Below are 27,169 nucleotides of genomic sequence, written 5' to 3'. Positions count from 1 at the left end.
TGAGTTGCCAATGCGGAATCTGTGTAATACGGTCTATGGATTTTTGGACAAGCTACCACCATCCATGGGTGAATAACTGACTCTCACATAGAACAGACAAATAAATTGGGAATCAATAACTTTGTATCATTAATCTTTAATTAAAACACATCTGTGCTCAAAAAAGGAAAACATTTAAACCAACTGGAGTTGAATATCCCTTTCTATTGAGTTAAGCAGTCGTTGCTTAAGAGTGCAGAAAATGGAGGTGAGGCTAGAGAGAAGTAACGACATGTAATACAGGTCTCTGGTTAGAAGCAAACCAGGGAAATTGCAATTGTGCACGTATGCAGCTAACCCCTTTCTCAGGACTGTCCCTTGTATCTTATGCAGCTAACCCCTTTCTCAGGACTGTCCCTTGTATCTTATGCAGCTAACCCCTTTCTCAGGACTGTCCCTTGTATCTTATGCAGCTAACCCCTTTCTCATGACTGTCCCTTGTATCTTATGCAGCTAACCCCTTTCTCATGACTGTCCCTTGTATCTTATGCAGCTAACCCCTTTCTCAGGACTGTCCCTTGTATCTTATGCAGCTAACCCCTTTCTCAGGACTGTCCCTTGTATCTTATGCAGCTAACCCCTTTCTCAGGACTGTCCCTTGTATCTTATGCAGCTAACCCCTTTCTCAGGACTGTCCCTTGTATCTTATGCAGCTAACCCCTTTCTCATGACCGTCCCTTGTATCTTATGCAGCTAACCCCTTTCTCAGGACTGTCCCTTGTATTTTATGCAGCTAACCCCTTTCTCAGGACTGTCCCTTGTATTTTATGCAGCTAACCCCTTTCTCAGGACTGTCCCTTGTATCTTATGCAGCTAACCCCTTTCTCAGGACTGTCCCTTGTATCTTATGCAGCTAACCCCTTTCTCATGACAGTCCCTTGTATCTTATGCAGCTAACCCCTTTCTCAGGACTGTCCCTTGTATCTTATGCAGCTAACCCCTTTCTCAGGACTGTCCCTTGTATCTTATGCAGCTAACCCCTTTCTCAGGACTGTCCCTTGTATCTCAGATTAGGTTCCTTTTTAAATCTTACTCACACTTGAAATAACACACTAATGACCAAAGAGTATAAGGCAGACAGTATATACTGTACACTGCAACTGATGAACAGATTTAACAGTGAACATAATAATTAATAAACTATTTAAATTAAGGGTTGGGTGGCATCTTCAGATTAGAATTAAATAACAAATGGCATTAGTTTCACTGCGTCTGGGACCTTGGCTGATCAGATCAGTTACGTAGCACAGGTGATTATAATTTATTTGGTTAAAACAAGTTAAATAGCTCTATATATATATATATATTATGTTTCCTGACAGTGGTGTGATGTCCGTGGAACCAGCCTCAGTAAAACACATTGGCCCATATAGGGGCACCCAAGAGACAAAGATCTGTCTCTCTCTTTGTACCCCACTTATGAACACTTAATTCAAATCAACATTTTGTTGTTACAAAGGCCTCCTATAGTGACTGCATCATGAGTTATTTGTAGAATAATGAAGATTAAGGCCTGAAAACAATAGAATTATGAAAATGGACAAATAAAGGCAAACAATATTCTCACAATATATATATATATAAACTCTCATACTCTCCAAAAACACAAATAGATAGGCAGTAGTCTCATTGGCTCAATACGATTGTATTTAACAGACAGATTCTGGTGAGTGTGTTTGACATTCAGTCATTTATTGCCTTGAAAGGCATGATGAACTGGAGGTTAGAAGAATAAATTAAGGAGGAGGCAGAAGAGTTGTTCGGTAGAACCATGAAAAATAATGTTGAAATTGTGTGCTTCAAATGGAGCCAGGCTTTGGAACACTTTGCTTTTCCCCTATGGGGGGAAATGCCATGTTTGACAACCGTCTTGAACGCTACAGTAGGTCCCTGTGACCTGTCACCCAAAAGAGGGAGGTTCTTGAACAGGTTTTTAGAATCTGGTAGACTTGAGAAAATCAAAACCGCATTCTAGAATATTTGTAACTACTCTGGAACCAGCTGTTTTCACATTCTAGAAGTGGCTTAAAAACAAAACAAAAAAACACAAAACCAGCATTCTGGAATACATTTCAGGACTGAAAAAAGAAAACCCCAACTCAGAAACCCACCATTCAAGATTCCGTCTTTCTGTGTGTTCTAGAACATATTGGACTTCACTTCGTGACTGAAGAAGCTTCCAAAGTTGAGGTCTCCGGACATGAGTTCTTCTTCCACATTCTCCAGAGCCCATTTGTGTTCCACGATCTCCAACGCCTCCCACTCACTCTGAAACACACAGCACAAGTTCTACTTCAACAAATGTAACTCCTTTACAGGTCATTAATATCTGAAATTTGATTTCTGACACCCAAGTAAAATATATGTAATAACAGTATTCTACTGCCTTGCTGAACACAAGTTACCTCATTTAAGACTAATTTGTGTAAAACCTTTCTGCATGTGAGGTGTGAGCTCTGACCTTGAAAGCCTTGTTGGGGTCAGGGGGCATGGCCATGGCAGCACCGGTCATCTGGTCCTGCATGAGTCGTGACTGGTCGGCAGCTAGAACATAATTAACCCATTAAGACCTTCTACAAATGCCTTCTAAATCAGTAGTTCTCACACTTTCAAGATAGTTAAATGGTAAAAAAATAAATAGACATACAACCATGTATATACAAATCACACAGATGCATTCCCGGTTTTAATGGGTTACAGACCCATTGCACTGGCATAAAATCCAGTTGCCATTGTTGGCATATCACCGTATAAGAGCAGTAAATATTTTGAAAACAATAATTGTTAGCTTCATATTTTCAAAATCCCATTTGTTTAGTTTTATCAGGTACACTCCTTGTGTTGATAAAGGGTGTGTCATTTACTTTGGCAACCACAATTTAATTAACAGGTTGAGGTCCCATTGCTGAATCTGTACATTATGTACAGACCAACAGTTGATACAAGTCTACACTTGCCTGCATTGAATTAGCATCTTACAGCTACCTAGTTAGTCTCAGCAGAGCACCTTGTGTGGGTTCGATTTTAGTCACAGCAAGGAAGGGTGGGACAAAATAATTTAATTCGTAAAATTTAGCCAAAAGTCCTGACAAGAATTCCATTTGAGTCCATCAATGATAGAAGGCATGAAGGGTCATTTTCAATAATCACTGAAATAAATAAATCAGAAAATCACTTAAACGCAAAACTGCCCTGTCTCAGAACCCCAGTGTCAAACTAAACATTTCTTACTCTAAATCCATTCATTCTTTACATGATGTAACCATACCGTTATCCTGTCCCAGTATGAGGCTGTACATGCTCCTCAGCCCAAAGACGTTGAGGAAGTACCAGGAGGCTGAACTCACCCTGAGAAACATCCACAAACATATTCATTCCCATGATTGGCTGCCTAATTTTTAAGATTCAGCTACTTCAGTCTTCTGGTCTTTACAGTGAGACAATTAAACATCATGCCGCTCAGAAAGGTGTTCTCAGGCTGAATAAATTTGTCAATAATATTGTTGCATTTTCCAAACTTGTTTTTCTTTACAGCATGGATAATATGGGGTGATCCCTCTAGAAGAGCATGCGAGTGTGTCTGGGACTAATCTCGCAACACACTGGGCCAATTTGTGCCAAATGTCTTGTGCATGCTCCCAGTAGGCCAATAAAGTCAATCCCTGAATATTTATCACATAAGAATTATACTTTTTGAAATAGTTATCCGTTTAATACTTTATTGGGCTTTATGCATGACTGTAGTCCTGGAATTCCCGAAGGTGCTATAACTGTGTTTGTCTTATTTTGATATGCCTATTTTTGGACAAGCCTGCAATGTGCAATGTGCTTGGAGATTTTTGCATTCTTGGACAGTCGTAAAATTTGTGGAGCCTTGAGCCATCTGCCAACTTTCAGAACTACATTAGGAACTCATTACATTTCATGTTGTTTAATATTTACTAATTCACTGAATGCAAATACCAGGAGGCGTCCAATGAGTACAGCTCTATCCCTCGTTGTAACATGGGTTTGAACCTCAGGGTCAAAGGAAAGGGCACCTTGGCTGTAAGAGGAAGAATAACAATAATTATTCACAGCAATACACAACAACAGTCACTAACCAATTGGGGGGGGCAGAATTGCTATCGAAGATGTGTTGAGTGACTGACTGACCTCACTTAGCAGCTACATACTAATTCCTACACGGGTTGTGCTTAAAACCACGCCCCCGGGCAAGTTAAGTTTACTGAGGTTAAGGTTAGGTTTAGGTATAGTTTTACTGAGGTTAGGGTTAGGTATAGTTTTACTGAGGTTAGAGTTAGGTTTAGGCTGTCAATCACAGCGACTGGCCAATCACAGCGCGTCGACTGCACAACCCGTGTAGGCTTTGGTATGTCCCGCTCACCATGTCACAATGACAATTGGCTACAGCTCTGATTGACAGCAGGGGGTACTTACTGATAACAAATCCTGAGAAGGCCCAGTTGATCCATCCACCAATCACAATCATGGGAAGAACATTGGTTAAGTTCCCTTTCATCATGTCTGTCAGCATGCTGGTGTCTGCAAGACACACATTTCATCACTTTATGTTGAATAAAATACTGTCTTTTAGTTCAGTGTTCTGAAAGCAGAATACATTAGTAAACTTTGAAATATTTAACAAACTATCCCATATCTATCTAACTCCATGCTACATTTTTCAATTCTTTATACATTTTAAGATTTGTGTTGTGCAGGTATTTAACCCTTAATCCAGAGTGATTTAAAGTAAGGAAGGAAAACACATGGTAATACACCAAATGCATAGAAATAGTAATCTAGGATCATAGGTAAACCAACACACAAACACACACGTTACCTGTCATGGGATTCTTGGGTATCACCTTCCTCTTGACTGTCTTAAAGAATCCTGTCTCAGTGTCATTGAAGTAATATTTCCTCATGGCAAACGACTGAAACAGACCAACACAGTGTTTCATGTTAATATCACTAAGAATGTCCATTGACTATCAGCGAAAACACTGATAATATACTAATATAATATTACCAGGTTCTTCTTCAGGTTCTTCTGCCTGAAACTAACATTAACATAATATGAGTTCTTCCATCAGTTTACCTGTTTGGGGATGTATTTCCCATTCTCTCTGAGGATTCTGCTGCGCAGGAGAACCTGGCTAAAAGGAAGGATAAGAAAACAGCACCATCTCAGTAAATTAATACAAAGGGTCTTTAAATATAGTCCTTTTTAAACAAACTGAACAGAGCCCTGGTCACGTGGTGTCCAAGAAGTAGACAAACAATAAAGGGACCGAGTTCACTTGAAGGGACTCCCTCTTTCATTGGTGTGTCACCCAGGTGGTTGCACCTAAACCCTAACATTTAAATCAGGTGTTGACACTAACGGTTGCCCACGTGCACCTGGCAGGTAAATAAAACTTCCGGGCAGGTGGAGTTTGCTTTCAGGTTGCCAGAACACCAGGCAAGTGCCTGTTTGAGAGAGGACACAACCATCTATAAACACAACACGAGATATCCTTCTAAACACCTGAACATAAACACAACACGAGATATCCTTCTAAACACCTGAACATAAACACAACACGAGATATCCTTCTAAACACCTGAACATAAACACAACACGAGATATCCTTCTAAACACCTGAACATAAACACAACACGAGATATCCTTCTAAACACCTGAACATGGCCAGCGAGCCCAGTCTTAAAATAAGGGCACTGTTTACTTAGAATGTGCTGTTTTCACTGTTTCTGTTACACTTACAAATATAAAATAACAAGTGTGATGTGAACCCATAGTCGATATTCATATATGTATGTATTTGACATAGAACAAAATGGAGGTACAGTATAAATTTTATTTCATCGCACAGCCCCATAAAGTAAAAAGGGGTTAAATTGAAGGGTAATTCAAATTTGACCTATGATTAATGATGATCGATTTACTTTTTAGGCAAGTGGGCATGACCTTTGGGCAAGTAGAACATGATCTGTACTTTCCCGATGGGCAAGTGCCTCTAAGACCCGAGTGTCCCTGTAACCCCTGTAATTTCACAAAAACTAAGCCTAAACCTAACCTCACAAACACTATGCCTAACCCTAACAGAAATTATGTCTAAACATTTAACTTCACAAAAACTATACCAGTAACCTTAACCCTAACCCGGAACCCATCTGCAAAAAAACTCAATCCTCATATGTTCACACTAAATCTTTTTTAGGTTAGCCGTCTACAGTATGTGGCAAGCACAGAGGGCTAAAATAAATACAATGTCAAAAGGTCGAAGTGAACTTGAAAGGTCTCTCTCACCTGTCGGACACTTGCTCCATTTCTACCTTCTTGTCGCTGTGGAGCAGTTGGGTGACATAGTGACGGAGGACACCAACTAAGAAGGTGATGAAGACAATGGGGAGCACCACCCAGATACGAATACTGGAGTCCAACAGCAGTTCTGGACCCGGCATGGTTTCACTAGTTTAAATACAGTACACACACACATATACACACACACAAACAACACACACACACCCTGGCTTTCTATGATGGGGGGAGAGAGGAGAGACAAGGAGGAGAAGGAGAGATGAGAGATTAACAATAACTTTGACCTTTATTTCTATAGGTCTCATACTGTGCATACATGCATTTACAAAAATGCATTTTGAGAACCCACACATTTTCACACTTTGCGCGCACACTGTGCGGCTCCCCACACACAATCATTCTACAGTTGTGGCCCCCGGCCTAATCTAGTTGAATACCCCTGGTCTAGACTCTAGACTAGTGCATGGGTCTTCAACAGGGGATGTCTAGACTCTAGACTAGTGCATGGGTCTTCAACAGGGGATGTCTAGACTCTAGACTAGTGCATGGGTCTTCAACAGGGGATGTCTAGTAGTGCATGGGGGGTCTTCAACAGGGGATGTCTAGACTAGTGCATGGGTCTTCAACAGGGGATGCTCACAATTATTTAAAGGTGGCTGCCAAATCTGCGTGTGATAGGAACTTTTTTTTTTTAACCCTAGCATCCATATTCTGGGGGGGAACAAGGAACATTCACCAAAAATTAGGTCTGGACCATAGCTCTAATGCCTGGACCAGAAATACACTTTTACAACAGTGAAAAAGTATTATACAGATAACTTACATAGGTTCACATTCTTTGACCGTACATAATAGCCTACATGTAAAAATGCAAACATAGCCGACAGTGATGATCTGACACTGACACAATATCAAAATCAAGCACAACAACATATCTGACATACTGTATCAGTGTCTACTTGTTTATTTGTACGTCTCTAATTGTTATGATGAATTGAACAGTATTAAACAAGTGTAATACTTTATGGTGTCGTCCACAGTTAACAGTTTTGTGCTTGAAATGTACTGTAATTCTCCAATATGTTAATAAATGTATCAGTCAATACTTCCACAACCACTTTGATATTCTCACAAAGAATCTAAGACACAGGAATGAAAAACGTAGGCCTACATAACAGGCGAAATACACCTGCCACTATATAGCAGCCTCTGAGATCTCATTCTCAAGTGTTGGTCCACTCTTCTCAGTAAACTAAATTTACTTGAACTAAATATGACTCAACCACAGTGTGCTAAGACCCACCAACTTAACCACAGACGAAACTCGAAAGCTTTTGATTAAAATGACTAAGAATCGACCCAAATGTCACAATAATGTAACGACCTTCTATAGTTTTAACACAACATATACACGTTGACTCGAGGACAAGTTAAGACAACTTGGCTAAATACACTAGCCGGTTGAATCACCAGTATCGGTGACCCTGTTGAATTATGTGACTCCAGAGGTCACCGTTTTTACGATTTCGTAAAGTTTGCTGCCGGGGACAACTCTAAGGATATTATATGAATATGATAGCATAATAACCACAAAAACCACATCAACCAAATACTTGACCAAGTGACCAGGCGAGTCAACATGCACAAGTCCAGAAAATAAAGTCTATAATGAGACAGCAGCGACTCTAGAGTCACAGGATCTAATGGGTAACACATATCAGTTTAACACCTGCTAGCCTAACTTCTCTACATTTTGAAAGCACCTTATTGGCATCTGATCATATGATGCCATACCAGTGATGTCCTGCTGCAGTTCAATTACTGGCAAAACGTAATATTCTATCTATTAGATCGTTTTCTGGGAACAGACGGTAAAAGTAAAATCACTTACCGGCTACCACATTTATGAAGTTGGGCTTTAATAACGGAAGACACGTTCAGCTGAAAGTTCCATCGAATAATAACTTCCGGCTTCTGGAATAACACGTGACCATGCAGAGCCTGCGTAACGTAGTATGCAAATGATGCTAAATAAGGCAAAGGAAAATGAATACTAGAATAGATTACCGGTAAGAAGATATTAATTCATGCTCATCCAAAGAAACAGACCACTGTCAGAACAACTTTCTCAATTGCAAAAATATATATATATATATATATATATATATATACTTAGCCTATTTATATTATATTTTATTGGTTTCTTCAGCCATGATGATGAAATGAAATGAAATGAAATCTATATTTACCCAGGGTATCTGGGCTAAGCTCAAGAACTTGTTTCCAGCCAGGCCCTGCTCATAGAACACATTTCATCGTAGTGGTTGATGCCTTGTTCAAGGGCATTTCAGCGGTGGTAATTTGAACGTGTCGGACGGCTGATTCGAACTGGGAACCTTCCGGTATCTAGACCGCGCCGCTATCCGTTCGGCCACCGCTGCCACTAATGATGCAAATCATGCCAATGGAAAAAGGTTGCAATAATTTCTGGACAACGAAAGAAATGTCATAAATGCAGCAATGTCCCGATTATGCTAATGAGGAAAGCTTGCATGACCACACCATCACCATGGTCATGGTCTCATGGATGAATTTCTGGACATTACAGACACGAAGTTAAACTTAATAGATCACCTTTCTAAGCTAAATTAAAGTCGTTCCCTGTTTGCTATAGGCCTACTATAGGCCAATTTTGCAAATAAAGATGTCTCCAGTCTTTGGCCCTCATTTATCAACCGTGCGTACGCCAAAATATGGGTGTACGCCGAAATTACCGCAATTTTCGGCATTTACCATTTGCGCCAACGTTTGATTTTGAACTTGAGCCAAGACAATAACCACGTCTGGTCGGGAGCTGTCGTACGCTTTGTCCTCACCTGTTTTTCTGTCGTAGAACAGCGGAGCAGCATTGTTTGACCAGCTGAGAGGCTGTCACAGGCATCTATTCACTCCTAAAATGTTTATATAAAACTGTATAGGTATGTATATGGGCTAAATGTAAAAAAGTAAAAAAAAGTTAAGGAATACATCAACGATGTGTATTTGTGTCATATGAAATTAGTAGGAGCTTTCCAACTTTACAAGAAAGCAATTAAAATCGCGCATTTAAAAACAATGTTGCAAGTTAGATGCGTAAGCCATTTAAACAGTGTTTTGCATGATGAGCGCATACATGCGAGGATTTGGGCTGTCTGTGCTGAAATATTTCCATGACGGGACGTTGGAGAGTGCAGCGCTGCAGCTGCGGAGAGTCCCAACTTGGGTAGCCTACTGTAGCCTAATCTACAGCAGGCCGATGTCTTTCTGGAGTTACAGTAGCCTATGTGCAATCTCCTCCTCGTTTAATAAACCCGACGCGTCGCTCGAATGCCAAATGTGCCATGCCGGCGTGCCAGCGCAAAATTGGGGACCGCTGACCGCATCGGAGTTAGGTATAGGCTAAACCACCCAGCCAGGCTGCCAGCCCACCAGTGCCAGTGTGCCACATGAGGCTGGTTTAGGCTGCACATTTATATAATTGTCAATTGATAGCCCAGCCACTGCACCGACTACTACTGCGACTAGCGAGGTAGGCTAATCTAAATAGATTGTCATAAACGTGCATGGTCGCGGTGTCATGAACAGTGATAGAGACAGACAGGACAGGAGAGGAGGAAAACAGCAGCGTGTGTGTGCGCCTATTTGTTATTTAATTCATTGTTCACATGCAGGTTCAGATTTTCGTTCACTAATATATTGTTGAAGGCTATATTAAATGAATAAATACTTTAATAATTTAATATAGGCTACAACTAACAACACACGGCAGGCGCGTAGCGCGGATCAAATGATTGACTGGGCAAATTAGCATGGGGGGGGGGTAGCCCCGGCCGATAGTGAAGTGTGAAGTGTGAACGGTTTGGGGAACCATTTTAAAACAAAGGCGGCTTGCATGCTGTGGTTTACTAACCAGAAAGTTGCATGCACAATTTATTTAAGATAGGCTACAACAAACCAGTTGGACTTGCAAGTTGCGTGTGCGTGCGTGCGTCTGTGTGTGTATGAGAGGGGGGTGACTTTTTTATTGACTTTTTTCGTCATGTAACTATGGTTTCCAAGGTCGTACTGCAGTTGTTCATGTCGCAAAAACGAGGGCGAGGCTTGATTTCATAGGGCGTGCCAGATAGATTTCAGCCGTCACATTTATAAACGTCCGAACGAAATTAAGGAAGAAACAGCTGTCTGCGATCACTTTGTAAATGCCGACCCGACGTGGGTGTACTACGAATCCTACACTCGAATTTGGGGCAGAATTTACACTCAATTGATAAATGAGGGCCTTTGTGTGTGTGTGTGTGTGTGTGTGTGTGTGTGTGTGTGTGTGTGTGTGTGTTAGGCTGCGCAACAGTGAAGTGACACTTGGTGGTGAAACCCAAACATACCTTCTCTGGGGTGGAACACCACACATCTACGACAGGTCTGCCTGCAGCAATCACCTTGACTCAGCAAAATTCTCCATCACAAGATGATTTTTATTCATAATCTGTCAAGATTCAAGATTATTTATTGTTAATACATCCCACAAGTAACATTCTTGGGATTTCTACTTTTAGAAACAAGAAGATCACACCTGTGTGAAGTGAGGGTCGCTCTTATCATCATACATCATCATCACGTAAAATTGACACTATGCCTATTTGCTCAGATACTATGACATAAAATTGTCCATTCACACTGTCAATGTGAATGTAATGTTTGTGTAGGACATTCAAGCCACAAGTGGAGGAGCTTGCCGGTGGAGCCTGCGAAATCCACCACTCTCGAATGAAGTGTCTGGTGCTGGGAATCTGGTGCAACGCACAGGTCCTGGACACACCTGGTGAGAGCAGGAGAGGACCTGGTGAGGCGTTCTAGGAGGTGCCCGGCCAGGAGTCAACCCACAGTGCCTAGTCCCTCCACGCGCCGGATGGCTTGCCCGGTACCCGCCGGATGGCCTGCCCACTGCCAGTACTGGCAGAGTAGTCTGGAGCAGCGGATTGTGTGTCCCTGGTTTTTCCCTAATGGGACTGATCGAGGGTAGCTACTGGGACGTAAGTCGGGACTTGATCACCCCGGCTGGGTCATCCGAGTGAGGGGTATGATGTTGGAAGACCCGAAACCCTGATGACCTTGGATACATCACTGAGGATACGTCCCAGTTGCATGTTTTTTTAGTTCTAGTGTTTGTGTAAGACGGAAATCTACACTAATAGCTGAATATAGGAGGGGCTAGCGCCCCTCAAAAATACCAAAAAATACCAAAAGAAAACCGTTAGAATCAGCAGTACAAACAGTAAGTGTCCTCAGTGTAGCACAAATCTCTTTAAAGTTAAAAGCACACAGAGCTCTTTATATTTACTAATTTTCCAAGACAGAATGCTGACACCATTTTTCACTGACCTTATCGCATGTAGAGTTTCATGCGAGCAATGCCAGTACATGTTGGGCATGTACTGGCATGGCTTAGCGTGACCAGTCAGTGTATGCTATGTCTGTCCTATGAAATGGCCTTCAATGTAATGTCATTTTTTGTGACAACCTAACACAATAATATTCAATGTGTTCCTTTCAAAGATGTTTCTCCATTCAGCATCACTCTGTCTGCATTGACAGAAATATTGTATTGACTTTGCTTTATAATATTCCTTCTCCCTATTGTCCCGTGTATTTTCAACACAATTCATGCATATACAGTAGGAAACGTTGTCATCACATGCACAATTGCAAAATTGCACATTTCTGGTATAAAATCAGTGTTCCAAAAATATAAGTTAAAAAGAGTCTGGGCATTCTGTCAGGGAAGTGGCTCTGTATTGTTTATGATATTTTATGTGATACAGTGTGGCTTTTAATTTCACCCTCTATAAATTAAGTAAGTGAAAGTGAACATTTCTTATGACCCAGGGTGTGTGTGGCTTTGATGTCAGTATAAAGAGAAAAGAAAATGCTTTATTCTGTTATTCATTCACAGTAGTCACAACTTGATGGCTTGTGCATCACCAAATTGTCAGACATTCCGAGAAAATGTATGTAGTAAGTAATGTAAAATCACATGTTACTTATACACCCGGCACCAAATGAGCACAGAATACTGAATACTGAACTATTTATATCTGTGTGATGTGTGAGTCAAGCGTGGGTCATGACCGAAACAATAAGGCTGAATACAAGTGGTCAAAATGAGTTTTCTAGCAAGGTGGCTAGCATCTCCCTTAGAGATAGGGTGAAACGTTCAGTCACCCGTGAGAGACGGACTGCTCCTTCACTTGGAAAGGAGCCAGCTTAGCTGGTTCGGACATCTAGTACCGATGCCCCCCGAGGGTCTCCCTAACGAGGTCATCACTGCACCTCCCACTGGGAGGAGACCTCCTGGCAGACCAAGGATCAGATGGGGGTATTACATCTCCAAACTGGCCTGGGAACACCTCAGGATTTCCCCAAGAGTAATGTTGCTTAGGAAAGGGAAGTCTGGAGCTCTCTGCTGAAACCCCCGTGACCCGACTACGGATAAGATGGAGTGACATTAGATTAAATTGTGGTCCGGAAAAAAATAATGAAAATAAATACTCAATGCATTTCCAACAACATGAACATGTTTTTTTATATATGTTAAGGGCAATAAATATTTCAACTTTTTCATCTCTGCAATTTCAAAAACAAAAAGTACAAGTGATATATCTGTATATACATGGTTAAAAGTTCTCCATACATAATTTTTAAAATAATGTCTCTGTTGACACGTCATATTTGACACTGTACTGGTACATTTTACATGGACTATTCCAGTCTCTCTTTGCTCTACAATATAAACAGGAAGTGTAGGCTCCTTTGTCTTCATAAAGCAGATCTCAGATCAGCCTATTTTCTCTTCTATAGGTGCATACATACATTACAGCATTTATACAGGAGCGAACAAGGGGGGAAAAAAATCTCATTTTTAACTTCTTCTGACCCCAGAATGCTGCATGTCCAGTGAACAATAAAACCACCAGACATGGGTCTTTAAAGGGTTGAAAAACGGATTTGTTGTGCTCCCAAAGTGTAAAGCCAGCTTTTAAACAACAGCCCATTCCAAAGTTGAGTAGTCATATTATTATTATTCATAATGATGGTTATGTACATTCATGTTTTTTTTTATAATACAGCTTCATTCAGTGCAGATAATGTTAATAATACCACATGCAAACCGATACTGGAGCGCAGACCAGGGCAATAAAAAATATAGTCTATTCAAATACTGTATAGTTCCCTTGAAATCTGAATATACCCCCAAGTGCTCAATTGGTTTGGATCAAATAATTAAAATGTTCATGAGTTCAGTAAAATCGTAAGTGTTAATTTGTACAAATGTAACCTAATGGACCTGTAAGGTTAACACTCAGGATTGTACAGTGTATTTCATTCCATGTCAGAGACAGAGTCACAAAGAGGCAGGGGCACTGTTACCAAGGAGAATTGGTGCATTGCGTTTGCTATTTCTTGCTTTCTTTTTTCTTCATTAGGGCTTAAGTGGTTAAGATGGATCAGAGGAGGCTTGTGTCTCACCTTTACAAGGGACTTTCCAAATTCTTACTCTCATTCAAAAGGAATGAATGGAATGTTTGGGGGTGCTTTGCATCTTTCCAGAAGTGGCTTTGTCCTGATCTCTCTGAAGTCAGGTTAGTTTTGGATTTAAAGTAGTTGTAGTGCCGGACTGATGTGCGTGTGTAAGTTTGGGTTAGTGTGTTGTACTGTACCATCTGTGCATTAAATGTTGGCGTGCATGCGTGTGTGTATGTGTGCTTCATCGCACAAGCATACATGAGTGTATTTGCATGTTTGTGTGTGTGTGGGCCAACATAGAGGCACTGGAAGCAGAAAGATCCCTCAATCACCTCTGTGTGCAAAGACCACAAAACTTTATCGATAAAACATCTTTACTGACTCTGTGACTGCGATTCAGAGGTGTGTATTCGTGCATACTGTAGATGACTCTATTAAAAGTCCATATCAAAAAATTATTAGAACAACTTGTTAGTCACAGAAAACCTTCTCGGTAGAGTAAAACACGTTACAAATTAAGAGAATTCTAGTATTTCCATTGTGCAAAGTAAACCAAATTCATATAATCACCCCATACCCAAGCACATAACAAATTAAGAATACAGAAAAGCAAAAAACAACGGAAAAACTATACACAGCCCAAAGAGTAGTTTATAAGGTTAGTAGAAGCAGTTGTCACAACAATATCAATATCAGGAGTATGCTTTAGTTTATCCAAGCAGGTTGAACCTCAGAGAAGGCCTGTTGATGCTCCCATCAAAAATACAGCAGACTATACAAGTAGCAGAGAGCCTACAGCAGGTCAGGAGCAATCACAGAGTCTCACAAGAAACTAATGTTTTGTTAGCATTCATTTAACAACCAGAGTTCAAACAGAGAGACAGAAAGAGATAACAAAACATATAATCAGCTTAACTCACTGTGAAAAAATGAAACCATAATGTAGAAAATCAACTGTTTGAAGAGAAATGTTCTTCTTTCTTTTTTTTTTGCATTTGTGATCTCTAAGTTGGTAATAATTATGTTGCAAGGTGATGATAAAAAGCCATACATCAATATCCTTTGTGAAATAAGCAAATACAGTTTATTCTCAGCTGATCCTTTGATCCCATCCCTTTCCCCACTTCTGTGTCATCAGTGGAAAGAGCAGGGAATGTGGGCTGAACAGGTTTCGTCTTATTTGCAGATAAATATTTAGTTCTGAACTAGTCTGCTAGGCAAGAGCCATCCCATTATTTGCACTAAATGTGTTTTTTAGGCACATGTAGCAGAGACTGGTTTTCTGTAGGTGCATTCTATGTTTATGACGCAGTACGGTCTCATTGTGGTTATGTTAACCACCTTTCTTTTAAAGATATTTCAAGCCTCTCTATTCTATCAATAATATCAATAATATTGAATTAGAAGATTGCAATTGTGGGGATGCTGGCTTGCACAGTCAGTTAGTGCACTAACCACATTCTCTGCAAGTATGCAAGTTTGAATGCGACTCCCATCATCTCACGTGTCCCCTCTCTTGTCCTCTGTTTAATGTCTCTCCACTCTCTCCTATCTACTGTAAATGAAGACAAAAATAATAATATAAACCTTAATCCCCTTCAAGGCTGTTTGGCAATATCAAGTTGTTACCCCATAGACTAGAGCAAAACTCTTACAATTAGATTAAATTGTTGCACGTTGCACCCAATTGGATTCATATTTTCCTAATTCTAACTTTGGCCTCAAGTAAAGGTTGCCACCAGTTTGTCTTGTTGCAAGTACTGTAGTTCACAGCCTATAAGGCATACAAATACAGAACTTAAAAGACTGCATTTTACTGAATTCACCCTGTTTGGCACCCTGCAGCTTAATCTTCCTCTGCAAACTATAGACAGTTAAAGAGCACATACATAGCCATGTACCAGGAAATATACTGTAGTCAAAGTGACAAATATGGGCTCATCTTTTACTTCTACTAGACACAGAGCCATATAAGGGGAGTTATAAAGGGTGTGGTATAATCCACATTGTTTTTACAAATTCTGAATACAACTTGATTATAACTATATTTCTATATCAGATTTCTACAACAGGAAACACTGATAACCCTACTAACCATTTCATTTTTTTAAAGCCTCCAAATGATTATTGCAGTGAAGAGCACCCTGTAGAGTGTAGACACACTATGGTGTGTCAGTAGTGTACTCACTACAAGTTAAATACCCATTCCTTCAATTATAAGGACATTTTATCACAGAGTTATAGAGTTAAACTACTGGCAGTTAAATGTGATTTGAGGCTGTTTATTTGTCAATGCTTGTATTCAGAGTGGGTTAGGAAATGAGAAAATACAAGTTCTTCAATAATTTGTGAATGTAGTCCTTTTTTTTAATGAATTGTCAATTCTGGATGGGCGGACTTTAAATCTGACCAAAAGACCCTGTATAATAAGACACTGACCACAGATGCATTGACACATTCAATCATCTCACTGGTCATGCATGTCTAATCTAAGACACATAAACCACACCATGTTAATGCAAACAACTTGTGAAAAATCATATTATATTTTTCTTAAAACCCTGAAATGTCCCTTTAGGGACACCGTAGATAGTGTACATACTGTATGTCCATAGCATTAGCTCAGAGAGCTAACTCCAGTGTTTCAAATTCTCAGGCACTGTTTCCCTTATCAAATGGTCCCGGAACCATTATGACCCTTTACAGTACAATGACTCACCATTCTGATTTGCACCACTATAACTCATCGCTGCTCGATACAAAGGAATCCATGCTTGTTGTAGTCTTTCCTTCAACAGGTATATGGCCAAGTTGGACAGCAATAAAGAACTACAAATATGGCCGATCCTGCTGCATCAGGAAGTGAATTTTGAGTCACCTGTTAAAAATCCTCAGAAGGACACTAGGCTGAGAGGTAACATGAGACTAGTATAACCTTTAAGGAATGGAAAGAAGACTTCAATTCTTTAGCTGGATGGTTTGAGATCCTGATGTTATGGCAGCTTTCCTTGTTAACAATAAACGGTAAAATCCTCAGTGTTAATTCATCCACTTGTAACTCAGAGAGTTTGTGCACTCCACAGTTAAATTAACAGTCAGGATTTTACAGTGTACACCCATGTAGGGATTAAGACAGGACCCAGCCTGAGCTTGTCTCTCGACATCCACCGCCAGTCTACTTACGAGGAAACTGGATGTGAAAGTAACACAGGCTGAGCAAATTCCTCATTCCTCCCGCTCTTCCTCCTCTCCTCCTCCTCGCCACACGACCATGTTGGTACACTTGCATTTGTCCACCGCCTACTCCTCGTCCTCTCCTCCTGTTGCCTCTCACCACTGCCCCCCGGTGGATAATGGGGTATCGAGGTAACACTGCTCTCTGACGCCGCCTCCTCAAACCACCGTACTTATCCGGCTGACTGGCTTTGATTTGGCCCCGCCCCCCTGGCTGGACCCTCCAATCACCCCTCCTGGCGGGTGCGGGGATAGCGGGGTCTGGGGTAGGGGGGGAGGTAAGGGGGAGTGGGGCGGCGGCGGTGGAATGGAGGAGAGGGGAGGAGGGTACTGGCTGACGAGACGGGCCGACGGCATCGGGAGAGGAGGAGGGGTGGAGAACACAAAGTGGGGGGCGGAGGATGACGGTGCGGGCACGGGGCTGAGCGGGGAGTGTGTGTGCACGTGCCCGTGTGAGTGTGTGTGTTGCACGGCGGGGTGGTGGTGGTGGTGGCTGTGAGAGTGTGCGTGCGGTGCGTGAGCGATTGGGTGGGGCTGAGAGTGCGAGATGGTCAGCGGGAGCTTGGTGCCTGCGATCCCCACTCCGCCACCCAGTGTCCGCACCCCCGTGGCGTGGGAGTGGTAGTGTGCGTGCGAGCCAGGCGGGATGGGGGTGGAGGGAGGGACGGGTGAGTGGGGGGAGAGAGGGGGTGGGCTGGTGAACCCTGGGCTGGTGAACCCATGTTCGTATCGGCCGTGTTGGACCCTCTGCTGCTGCTGTTGTATCAGCTGGGTATGGGAGACACCGCCACCCGGCCCCTGCCTCCTGGGGCCAGAAACCCTGTGGGAGAGGGCGTGGTGGAGCGGGGCGGGAGCGTAGTGGTGGTAGCGCTGGTGGTGGTGGTGGTAGGGCGGGGGAGGGGTGGCGTTCTGTGGCTGCTGCCCCCCGGCGCCCGTCACTCCTCCCCCGGCTCCACCCGCTCCCGCTCCACTGTTGCTGTGGCAGTACTGGGCGTGTAGCGCCTGCAGCTTGGAGGAAGGCACCCCCGCCCCCGAGGCAGGGTCCGACTGGCCGGTGCCATGGTTGGCCGAGGGAGAGGTGGGGCAGGGCGAGTGGGGGGATGCGCCCACGGGGATGGGCGGAGCCGGGGCTGGGTAGTGGGGCGGAGAGACGATCATGAGCGGGCTCGGTGGTCCCCCGATCCCGCCCCCTCCACCCGGTCCCGCCCCCTGCGGTGGAGGCGACGACACCATCATCAGGGGACCGGGCACCTTGCCCCGCCGGCTGCCAAAGAAATTCCCCCCGCCCCCTCCGTGGAGGTGGTGGAGGGGGGAGGCGGAGGGGATGGTGGAGGGGGAGGGCGAGCTGGGGGGTAACCCCCCCGGCCCACCCAGGTTGTGACAGAGCCCCGGCCCACCACCCACCCCCGTACCGGGGCTCTGAGTAGGGCGGTATGGCCGGTAGGCTGATGCTGCCAACGGAGAGGTGGAGGTGGTGGAGTAGGGATGACCTCCACCAGCCAGGGGACGCTGCTGGTGAGGCCTGGGGCTGCTAATGATGGAACCCTGGCAAAGAGGAAGAGAGGTCATGTTGCTCAAATATCAACGAGCAGACACACAGTATTGATGTCAATATGTTTCTTTGCTCTGGTAAAATAAATGACCTTAGAAAACCAGTTAAAAAAAACAGCCTCAAGGTTGTTTGGGAGAAATTGTAATCCGTACTATAATCTATTTGTAACAGATATACTCTAGTCTAGATAATAATCCAAAAAACATCCACTGGCCATTGGCCAAACAAATTACATTTATTCTATGAATGGACAGTAGCTAACGGCAAAAAGTTACTACAGACTTACCAGCATTTTACTGGTGGCTGGAGGTAATTTACCAGTATGTGATCGGTGAACAAGTGAAAACTCGGCAAGTTAGCTGTTTAGTTGAGCAGTGGTGGTGAAATCAAAGTGAAAGTAGTCAAGCGAGATTTATGCTTAATTTAATTATATACTGTCACAGCACACATCTAAGCATAAATCTGGCATAAAACAACATGCATGCAGACAATAACAGATGATAAGGTTAGGTTTACAGGCAATCACGCAATCGTGCATGCTTATGTTATCTTCACACTCCATGCATATATAGATCTAACTTGAAACTAATGGAAAGTTGTTATTATGTATTGCACACAACAACAAAAAGTGTTTCAAAACTAAACAAAGCCATGCCATGCAGTGGTGACATCACAACCTGTCGCCATGACTTACTTCAATGGTACTGTCCAATGAGCCCACACTGTTCCTACGACCTCGCTTCCCTGTTAGCCAATCAGAATGAGGCACGGTTACAAGGCCATGGAGGATAGATAGAGAGGAAACGTCTGTGTCTTCGACAGATGATTTTTATCTTCATTCAAAATGGTAAAATAATCATTCCAGTTTGATTCACTTAATTCATATGCTAATGTCTTAGAATTAAGCATTATTAAACATGTATAATGAATGTAATACATTACATATTTATTTTTATATTTCTGATAAAATATAAAATTGTGTCCGTGTGTGTGTGTGTGTGTGTGTGTGTGCATATGTGTGTGTGTGTGTGTGTGTGTGTGTGTGTGTGCGTGCGTGCGTGCGTGCAATCTTCATTTTGTATCATTCATTTTAGTTTGTATTTCTAACAAATGCTCACCACTATTATTTATTATAAGTGAACTTAAAGGTAACTTCCTTGCATACTAGCAGTACTTTTATATGGAATTCCCATAGCTAACCATTAGAGGGAGACAAAGCACCATTTCTCTGTTTGTCATTATCATTAACATCAGTACTTTAGATAGCTTTACTAGTAGCTACTGTGTATTACATTTGTATTACGGCATTGGCTGTTTTGTGAGAGGACACAGTTCAAACATAGGTTTACTCACTGTAAAAAAAAAAATGTAACGACAACCTTTAAAAAACAATCAAATAATCAAAGTCGTACGATTTGTCACACACGTTACCGCAGTGAAATTTGTTTTACGCATTTGACGCATCTCTTGGAGCGGTGAGCCGCAGCCAAGGAGCGGTGAGCTGCAGCTGTGCCGTGCTCGGGAATCATTTGATTAGTTGATTTGACCCCCCAATCCAACCCATTGATGCTGAGTGTCAAGCAGGGAGGCATTGGGTCCCATTTTTACAGTCTTTGGTATGACCCGGCTGGGGATCGAACCCCGACCTCCCAGGTCCGGATTAATACTTTTCGGGGGCCCGGCCTTGGACACCCCACCCTCCTTGAGTGAAAAAAACGTGACAGTATTTCATCACTTCTAATTTAAACTAGAAGTGTACTCCTTGGAGCGCAAGACTCCACCAGGGCCCGCAAAACGTTAACAGCACGTTACACGATGCATTCTCATTGACTACAGGCTTTTTCATTTGATGTCACAGCTGCTTATTCTAGAACTCTCTAATTGGTTACAAGAGCTCTCTAAAAGTCTGTCTGTCAGCCAATATTGACCTTGACACAGACCAGCAGGTGAGTGAGGTGCAGAGGCACAAGGCAAGCATGAGAAGGGGGGAAAAAGCGTGGTTTATTGGCGTGGCAAGGGTTTTGGAAGGAAAGTCTATTATAAAACACAACAGAAATAGCCTGCCGTTGCTGGGGTTATTGTGCTGACTGTGCGCCTCAGAAGCTATGTGTCAATCAGCATGTTCAGGTTTTAGTTGCCAGCATTGGCCAGGAATCCCGAGATATAGGGTGGTAAAATAGGCTCTTTCTCTCTCCCACTCTCCCTCCCTCTGAGTCTTCGTGACACATCGATCAGCTTGTTGGGTTTCGGTTACCAGCATTGCCTGGATTATCATGTGCGTGAAATAGGCTCTGTCACTCTCACTCCCTCTCTTCCTCCTTCCCTCTCTCATTCTACCTTGTGGCTTAACAACGCTGATTTGTGCGGACAATGGGAATCTCCTTATGGGCATGTGAAGTCTGGCAGAACAAAAAACAACACCACCTAACAGCACTGGTTGATTTACACTAATATCCGGGATATTTGGGCATCACCTGGAACATGGAACGCCTTGGTAATGTAATTCACACAAGAATTACGCTAAGCTAATGTCTTAGTTACACCAGCACTGTTGTTGTGATTGTGAAGGATTCTTTTTTATTCATGTTTAGAAATAGAAGTGGTAAAACGGTCACTATTTCCATTTGGCAAAGGAGACAGACTGATAGGAGAGAAGTGCTTCAGTGAGACTGCCAAGGAAGATGGTGAGGGATGCAAGTGGCCGGTGACAAAGTCAAAGCCAGTATTTTAATACTGTTGAAGGTGTCCACAGCTTTTCAACACTTAAATTGTACAATTTTCTTTTTACATTATGCAATTAATATCCAAGGATCATTACCAAGGAGGCTGTGGCACAAATGGACTGTCAAGTCCAACAGGGCTGCAACATTTAACAAACAAATTGATTGAATCAATTATTTAAAAAAAATCAAGTAGATCTTTTCTGCCAAAGTATGTAAGTGCTTCATCAAAAAAATGATTATTTGAAAAAAGTATTGGCAGAGTAATTGCTACGAATATAATTTGATAGTTGCAGCTGAATTGTGAATTGTCCCACAGGCTCACAATGTATTCTGAATGCAGGCCCCAAACCAGAAGAAACAAATAAGAATCTGTATTTAATCTGCCCTTTTATTTGAGTACTGGGAAATAACCAAGAAGTTTTATTATTGTGTGTGCGTGTGCACATGCATGCGTATGTGCATACGTGTGTGCGCGTGTGTGTGTGTTCACGCGTGCATGCGTGCGTGCACACGCATGTGTGTGTGTGTGTGTGTGTGTGTGTGTGTTTGTGTGCACAGTACCTGTCTCAGAGAGGTCTCTCAGAGAGGAGCTGAGTGCTGTGCGTTTGAGTCCGTCCACAGAGGCGTATGTGTCATCGAGGCATGGCCTTCCCAGGGTACCATTCATTGTCTCGCCCTTGACCCCGCCCCCATCAGGGGCAGTACCACTATTAGACCCTCCTCCTCCTGTTGTCCCTCCTCCTGATAACAAGCCAGGACGCATCACTCCTTTCTGCTTTTCCAACTCGGCTGGAGAGAGGAATGAGAGAGAGAATGAGAGAGAATGAGAGAGAGAATGAGAGAGAGAATGAGTGAGAATGAGAGAGAGAATGAGAGAGAGAATGAGTGAGAGAATGAGAGAGAGAATGAGAGAGAGAATGAGAGAGAGAATGAGTGAGAGAATGAGAGAGAGCATGAGAGAGAGAAAGGGAGCGAGGAGGAAGAGAAGACCGAGGAGGGAAGTAGAGAGAGGGAGGAAGAGGAAGAGAATGTTTTGAACTCTTATTTATAAAAAAAACAAGACTGGACAAGACAAGCCTTGTGATTATGTTTTACTACTACTACTATTACTGCTACTCTCACTTATATTACTACTACCATAACTACTAGCACTTATACTACTGCTACTAATATACCACCCCAGCACTTATACAGCACTTATATTACTACTATTACTACTGGGTGGGTAGAGTACTGGAAATCTGTACTCAATTAAAAGCACAATTTATCAGATAATATAAGATAATTTGAGAAACCTAAGTAAGTAAAAGTAAAAAAGTACAAAAGTAAAAGCCTTTTTGGACCACTGGGGGGGGGGGGGGCGATTGTAGCCCTGCCCGCTCTCATTCACAACGCTGTCTCCAGTTGACCTGGTTCTCAACTTGATGTATCCTCTTAAATACTTTGAACCCATTGAGAAATATATATATTAAAATCTTCCAAGATATTTCTAAAATAGCACATCTACAAACTCGCAGCGTGGCACGTGAGTTAGGTGCTGTGAGCTTGCCTTGTACATCTGCTATTTTTGAATAGCTTAAAGGGGCATTCCACTCATTTTCAACATTTTACTATGTCATTAATATACCTTAGTGTGGAAATAATTTAAAAAAAGTCCCCCCATTCTGTGTTTCCTAGAACTGGAGGTCTGAAAAAAAACATTAACATGGTGAATCACATCTTGATGTGATTCACCATTCAACGGTTCATAAATATACTTGAGTAAAGAGTAGAAGTGCAGTTTGAAAAAAAAGAACACAATAAGTACTCGTTCCTTAAAAAAACAAATTTTTCACTCATGTGCTTTAATGCGTTAAACCTACTAGTACTGTAGGCCTACTACCAATCTGAGAATCCCAACGGCCAATAAATGAAAAACAGCACCCCCTGTTTTAGTCTGTCTTGAGAGACTACCCTACTACTAACACTACAACTATTACTGCCAACCCAACAAATACTGGTACTCTTACTAATAAATGGACAGTACTTACATTCTACGCGGTATTTCTCCATCTCCTGCACCTCAGAGATGCTCTCTCTGAGGTCAGAGGTGAAGCGAGCTCTGTCCTGCAGGCTAGGGGCCGTGAACACGATGAGAACCTTCCTCTCTCCTCCTGGGTTCGATGCTGTGAGTCGGATACCATGAGGATAGTCTAAAGGGGACAGGAGGATGTGGTCATATTAGATTTATTTTAATTTGGGTCACATAAAGTGTGGTCACTCCACACCCCTTTACGCTGAATTCACACCAGCAGCTGCAAGTGAATGTCCGTAGTGAGAATATTTGCAGAATGCTATTTAAAAAAAAGGGCATGGCCGAGGTATTAGTGACATCTTTATGAGTACACGAGTTGTGCTTCAGCTTCCGTTGTTCAGAGCGGATCAAAGTCAGCAGATGTGCTCGGCTAGGAAGCTCAAAGATTGGGAGGAGAAGTGCACATACTCAATGCTTGTTTGTAAACATTTTATACATTTTGATTGCTCAATCTTGATACATTTCACACCTAAAACTATTTATAACGTTACAACTAATATTCACTACTTCAATAAAGTTGTCAATTTCTGTGGTGTCGAGCCTAGTCGACCCCTGCTTCAGAGCACAGTGCGCTTCTTTCTGACTGGTTTGCTGCTCTTCCTCGCAAGATGAACTTCTCAACTTTGACATTTTGCTTTCTGCTGACTCAGCCCCCTGCCGCAGTGGGGAGAACGGAAGCGGTCGCAGCTCATCTCTCCATAGACATTTTTGTGAACATCCTTTTTAGTGAAACAGGGACAGTATCCGAATCGATCCAACATCCAGCAGGGAATCACAATGAATCACAAAACATTACAAATAATATACCCATGTCCAAGCATTCACATAGATAGAGCTACAGCAAGGACTGCTGAATGAAGGCAAAAAACAACAATCATCAAACATTACTTTAATTCAAGTAATCATAAATAGTAATGTCCTCCTGGATAAAAAACAAATCTTGAGTAGTTTATCCTGGTAAAAGATAGATTGTTATATCCTCCCATCCCTACACATACAGTCATATAATGCGTACCGTACAAGCGCACGCACGCACGCACGCACACACGCGCACACACACACACACACACACACACACACACACACACACACACACACACACACACACACACACACACACACACACACACACACACACACACACACACACACACACACACACACACACACACACACACACACACTGCTGCATCACACAGGCACGCACGCACAACACCTACACAAACACACCATGTGTAAATGAGTGGATGAGTCAGATAGGACAATCTGTCCTCATCTCGGTCATCACACACTCTGCCAAGACATTCGCCTGCACACATGCACGCACGGACACACGCACAAGTCATCACACAAACTGCATTAAATACCACACATTTATCTGACACTAAACTAAAACACTTGGATAAGATACGACGGACGGACGGACGGACGGACGGACGGCAGACAGACAGACAGACAGACAGACAGACAGACAGACAGACAGACAGACATATTCATTACTAACGGTTGTTGCTGAAGGTGTGAGTCTGCATCTCCACCAGAGGAAAGGACTGTCTGAAACTGTAAGTGACTGAAGTCTTCTTCTTCTGAAAGATCTTCGTCACCTGATCAGGATAGACAGAGAGAGAGACAGAGAGAGAGAGGGTCACTTGGTCAGACAGATAACATTGTAAGACATTGAAAGTGATTGTGATTTTGCGCATTCTCAACAACTCCACAGTAGTTTAGCTCTCACACACGCGCGTACACCACACACACACACACACACACACACACACACACACACACACACACACACACACACACACACACACACACACACACACACACACACACACACACACTGTTGATTTCTTACCACAAGTAGGTCATTGAACAGAAAGACTTCTCTCTGGTGAACTCCACTCCTCTGAGCCCGGTTTGGGTCAGGCACCTCAAAAAGCTGACAGCAACACACCAGCCTCCGATGAGCCAGAGACAACACCTGCAAACACGATTACGACACAACTGAGCAATGACTGCACTTTGTCAAATCACTGGAGTGGTTGTTGTCAGTGGTGGAAAGTAACTAAGTACATTTACTCAAGTACTGTACTTCAGTAACATTTTGAGCTACTTCTGCATGGAGTATTTCCAATTTCTAATACTTTTACTTGTACTCCACTACATCTAGGATCCGAATTTATTTGAAAACTTTAGTTAATTTGTAGATTTCGATTATTATTACAAAACATACATTAACCACTTCATTTCGGCAATTTGAAAATAAATAATAATAATAAATCTGCTATTTTCAAAAGATTTGTATACATTTGAAAACTTGACATTCTGCATAATGACTACTTTCACTTTTGGTACAAAATTTTTGGACTGAGGCCAGACTAAAATGCCTTGAAAACCTGACCTAAGTTTTCTGAAAAACTTCAAATATTTATATACCAGCATCAAATATTTTTGAATACTGTACATACTGTACAGAACCCCAAGAGGGGTTCCCGTCCAGAAGGGTTAGAACACCAAAAGGGGTTCCCGCCCAGAATGGGTTATATAACTTTATAGTTATACTTTTACTCAAGTACATTTTGAATTCCGGACTTTTACTTGCAACTATATTGCAGTATTGATACTTTTACTTAAGTACAAATTGTGAGTACTTTTTACACCACTGGTTGTTGTCATGCATGTCATGTAACTTCTTACAGGTTTCTTGCCAACGATCATCCTCTCTACAGCCTGGACCTGAGACACATGGTCATCATTGGTTCTTAACTCCCACTTTTGGATCCGTCCATAGATAGCTACCAGTAGATCTCTGGGAATGTCCTGTCCATTATCAACACCTAGAGACACACACAGACAGATCACAATCACAATCACAATCAGCTTTATTGTCACATCACAGTTTTACAACTAAAAAAGTGAGTGAATGTGCATATAATTCCCATCATGCCGTTTTTCCAAGACAAAAGAAAGGGAAGAAGAGGGGGACGACGACAAGGAGACCAAGGCAGGAAAAAAATAAAGTTTGAGCAAAGCTTCTTTGCTACAAAGTACAACTAAATGTAGGCCTACAACAAAAGTTTTTTTTACAAGGTCCAAAAAAAAAGGATTTACACATAGTACCTAAGATGCCATCTAGCAGCGTCTCCGTCTCTAGGTAAAGCTCGGCTCGGCTGTGGTCCGTCAATGAAATGATTCCCCCTCGTCCCCTGCCATGTTAACTGCAATCTTAAATCTCTTTTTTCTCTGAATAATTTCTCAGATTAGCGGCTCATTACTAAACACTTCGGATGACTTACGAAAAGACGGTAGGCAACATTAGCTTAGCCGATTTTGCTTCCGGTTCATTGGGGTGAATTTTGGGGTCTTCTAAATAAAACTTCCTGTGGCAGGGACTACAGACTGAAACCATTATAGCAGTAAATGAGTTAAGGTGCTAGAATAAAAAGATGAACACACAAAAGACAAAAGTCAGTGTGTTGTACATTAATTTAACATGCAAAGTGTCAGTGAGTGTCAACCGCATAATCTACATAAAAGACTGACACTGGTATAATACATAGACACATAGACACAGAGATATCATATCATCATGTTATACTATTGGTTAATGATGCGAGTGTGTGCATTCATGTCTATGTGTCTGCATCTAACCACGGAGG

General features: G+C 42.2%; 3 protein-coding genes across 4 annotated transcripts in view; all 3 read right to left on the bottom strand.

Annotated features, from left to right (window-relative positions):
* Positions 1 to 27,169, bottom strand: part of cables2b (Cdk5 and Abl enzyme substrate 2b) — a 350,065-nt gene that overhangs the window by 56,265 nt on the left and 266,631 nt on the right. The gene's annotated exons all lie outside the window — the stretch shown is intronic.
* Positions 1,664 to 8,364, bottom strand: LOC306917305 (ER membrane protein complex subunit 3). Of its 2 annotated transcripts, none has more exons than XM_079495454.1 (9): positions 8,256 to 8,364; positions 6,353 to 6,580; positions 5,141 to 5,198; positions 4,883 to 4,976; positions 4,480 to 4,584; positions 4,003 to 4,084; positions 3,308 to 3,387; positions 2,501 to 2,583; positions 1,664 to 2,307 (listed from the first exon to the last, which is right to left on the bottom strand). In XM_079495454.1, exons 2-9 carry the CDS (start codon positions 6,505 to 6,507, stop codon positions 2,179 to 2,181), a joined length of 786 nt encoding a protein of 261 aa, XP_079351580.1. In that variant the 5' UTR covers positions 6,508 to 6,580; positions 8,256 to 8,364; the 3' UTR covers positions 1,664 to 2,178. The 2 variants fall into 2 exon arrangements, with proteins under 2 accessions (XP_079351580.1, XP_079351581.1); XM_079495455.1 differs by lacking the exon at positions 8,256 to 8,364 and adding an exon at positions 8,159 to 8,251.
* Positions 16,231 to 27,169, bottom strand: part of LOC306932308 (IQ motif and SEC7 domain-containing protein 2-like) — a gene marked incomplete at its 5' end in the record, with an annotated part of 120,310 nt that continues 109,371 nt past the window's right edge. Inside the window, 8 exon segments of the mRNA XM_079514060.1 lie at positions 16,231 to 18,703; positions 19,405 to 19,454; positions 21,995 to 22,222; positions 23,464 to 23,625; positions 25,012 to 25,111; positions 25,366 to 25,491; positions 26,208 to 26,347; positions 27,162 to 27,169. The exon segment at positions 27,162 to 27,169 is cut by the window's right edge and continues 159 nt beyond it. Coding sequence (XP_079370186.1) covers positions 17,318 to 18,703; positions 19,405 to 19,454; positions 21,995 to 22,222; positions 23,464 to 23,625; positions 25,012 to 25,111; positions 25,366 to 25,491; positions 26,208 to 26,347; positions 27,162 to 27,169 — 2,200 coding nt within the window. The 3' untranslated portion in view covers positions 16,231 to 17,317.

The sequence above is a fragment of the Electrona antarctica genome (genome assembly GCF_951216825.1).
Source record: "Electrona antarctica genome assembly, chromosome: 2".
Taxonomy (NCBI): Eukaryota; Metazoa; Chordata; class Actinopteri; order Myctophiformes; family Myctophidae; genus Electrona; species Electrona antarctica.
Note: the sequence above shows the minus strand (reverse complement) of the source record. Positions and strands in the feature narration are given on the sequence as shown.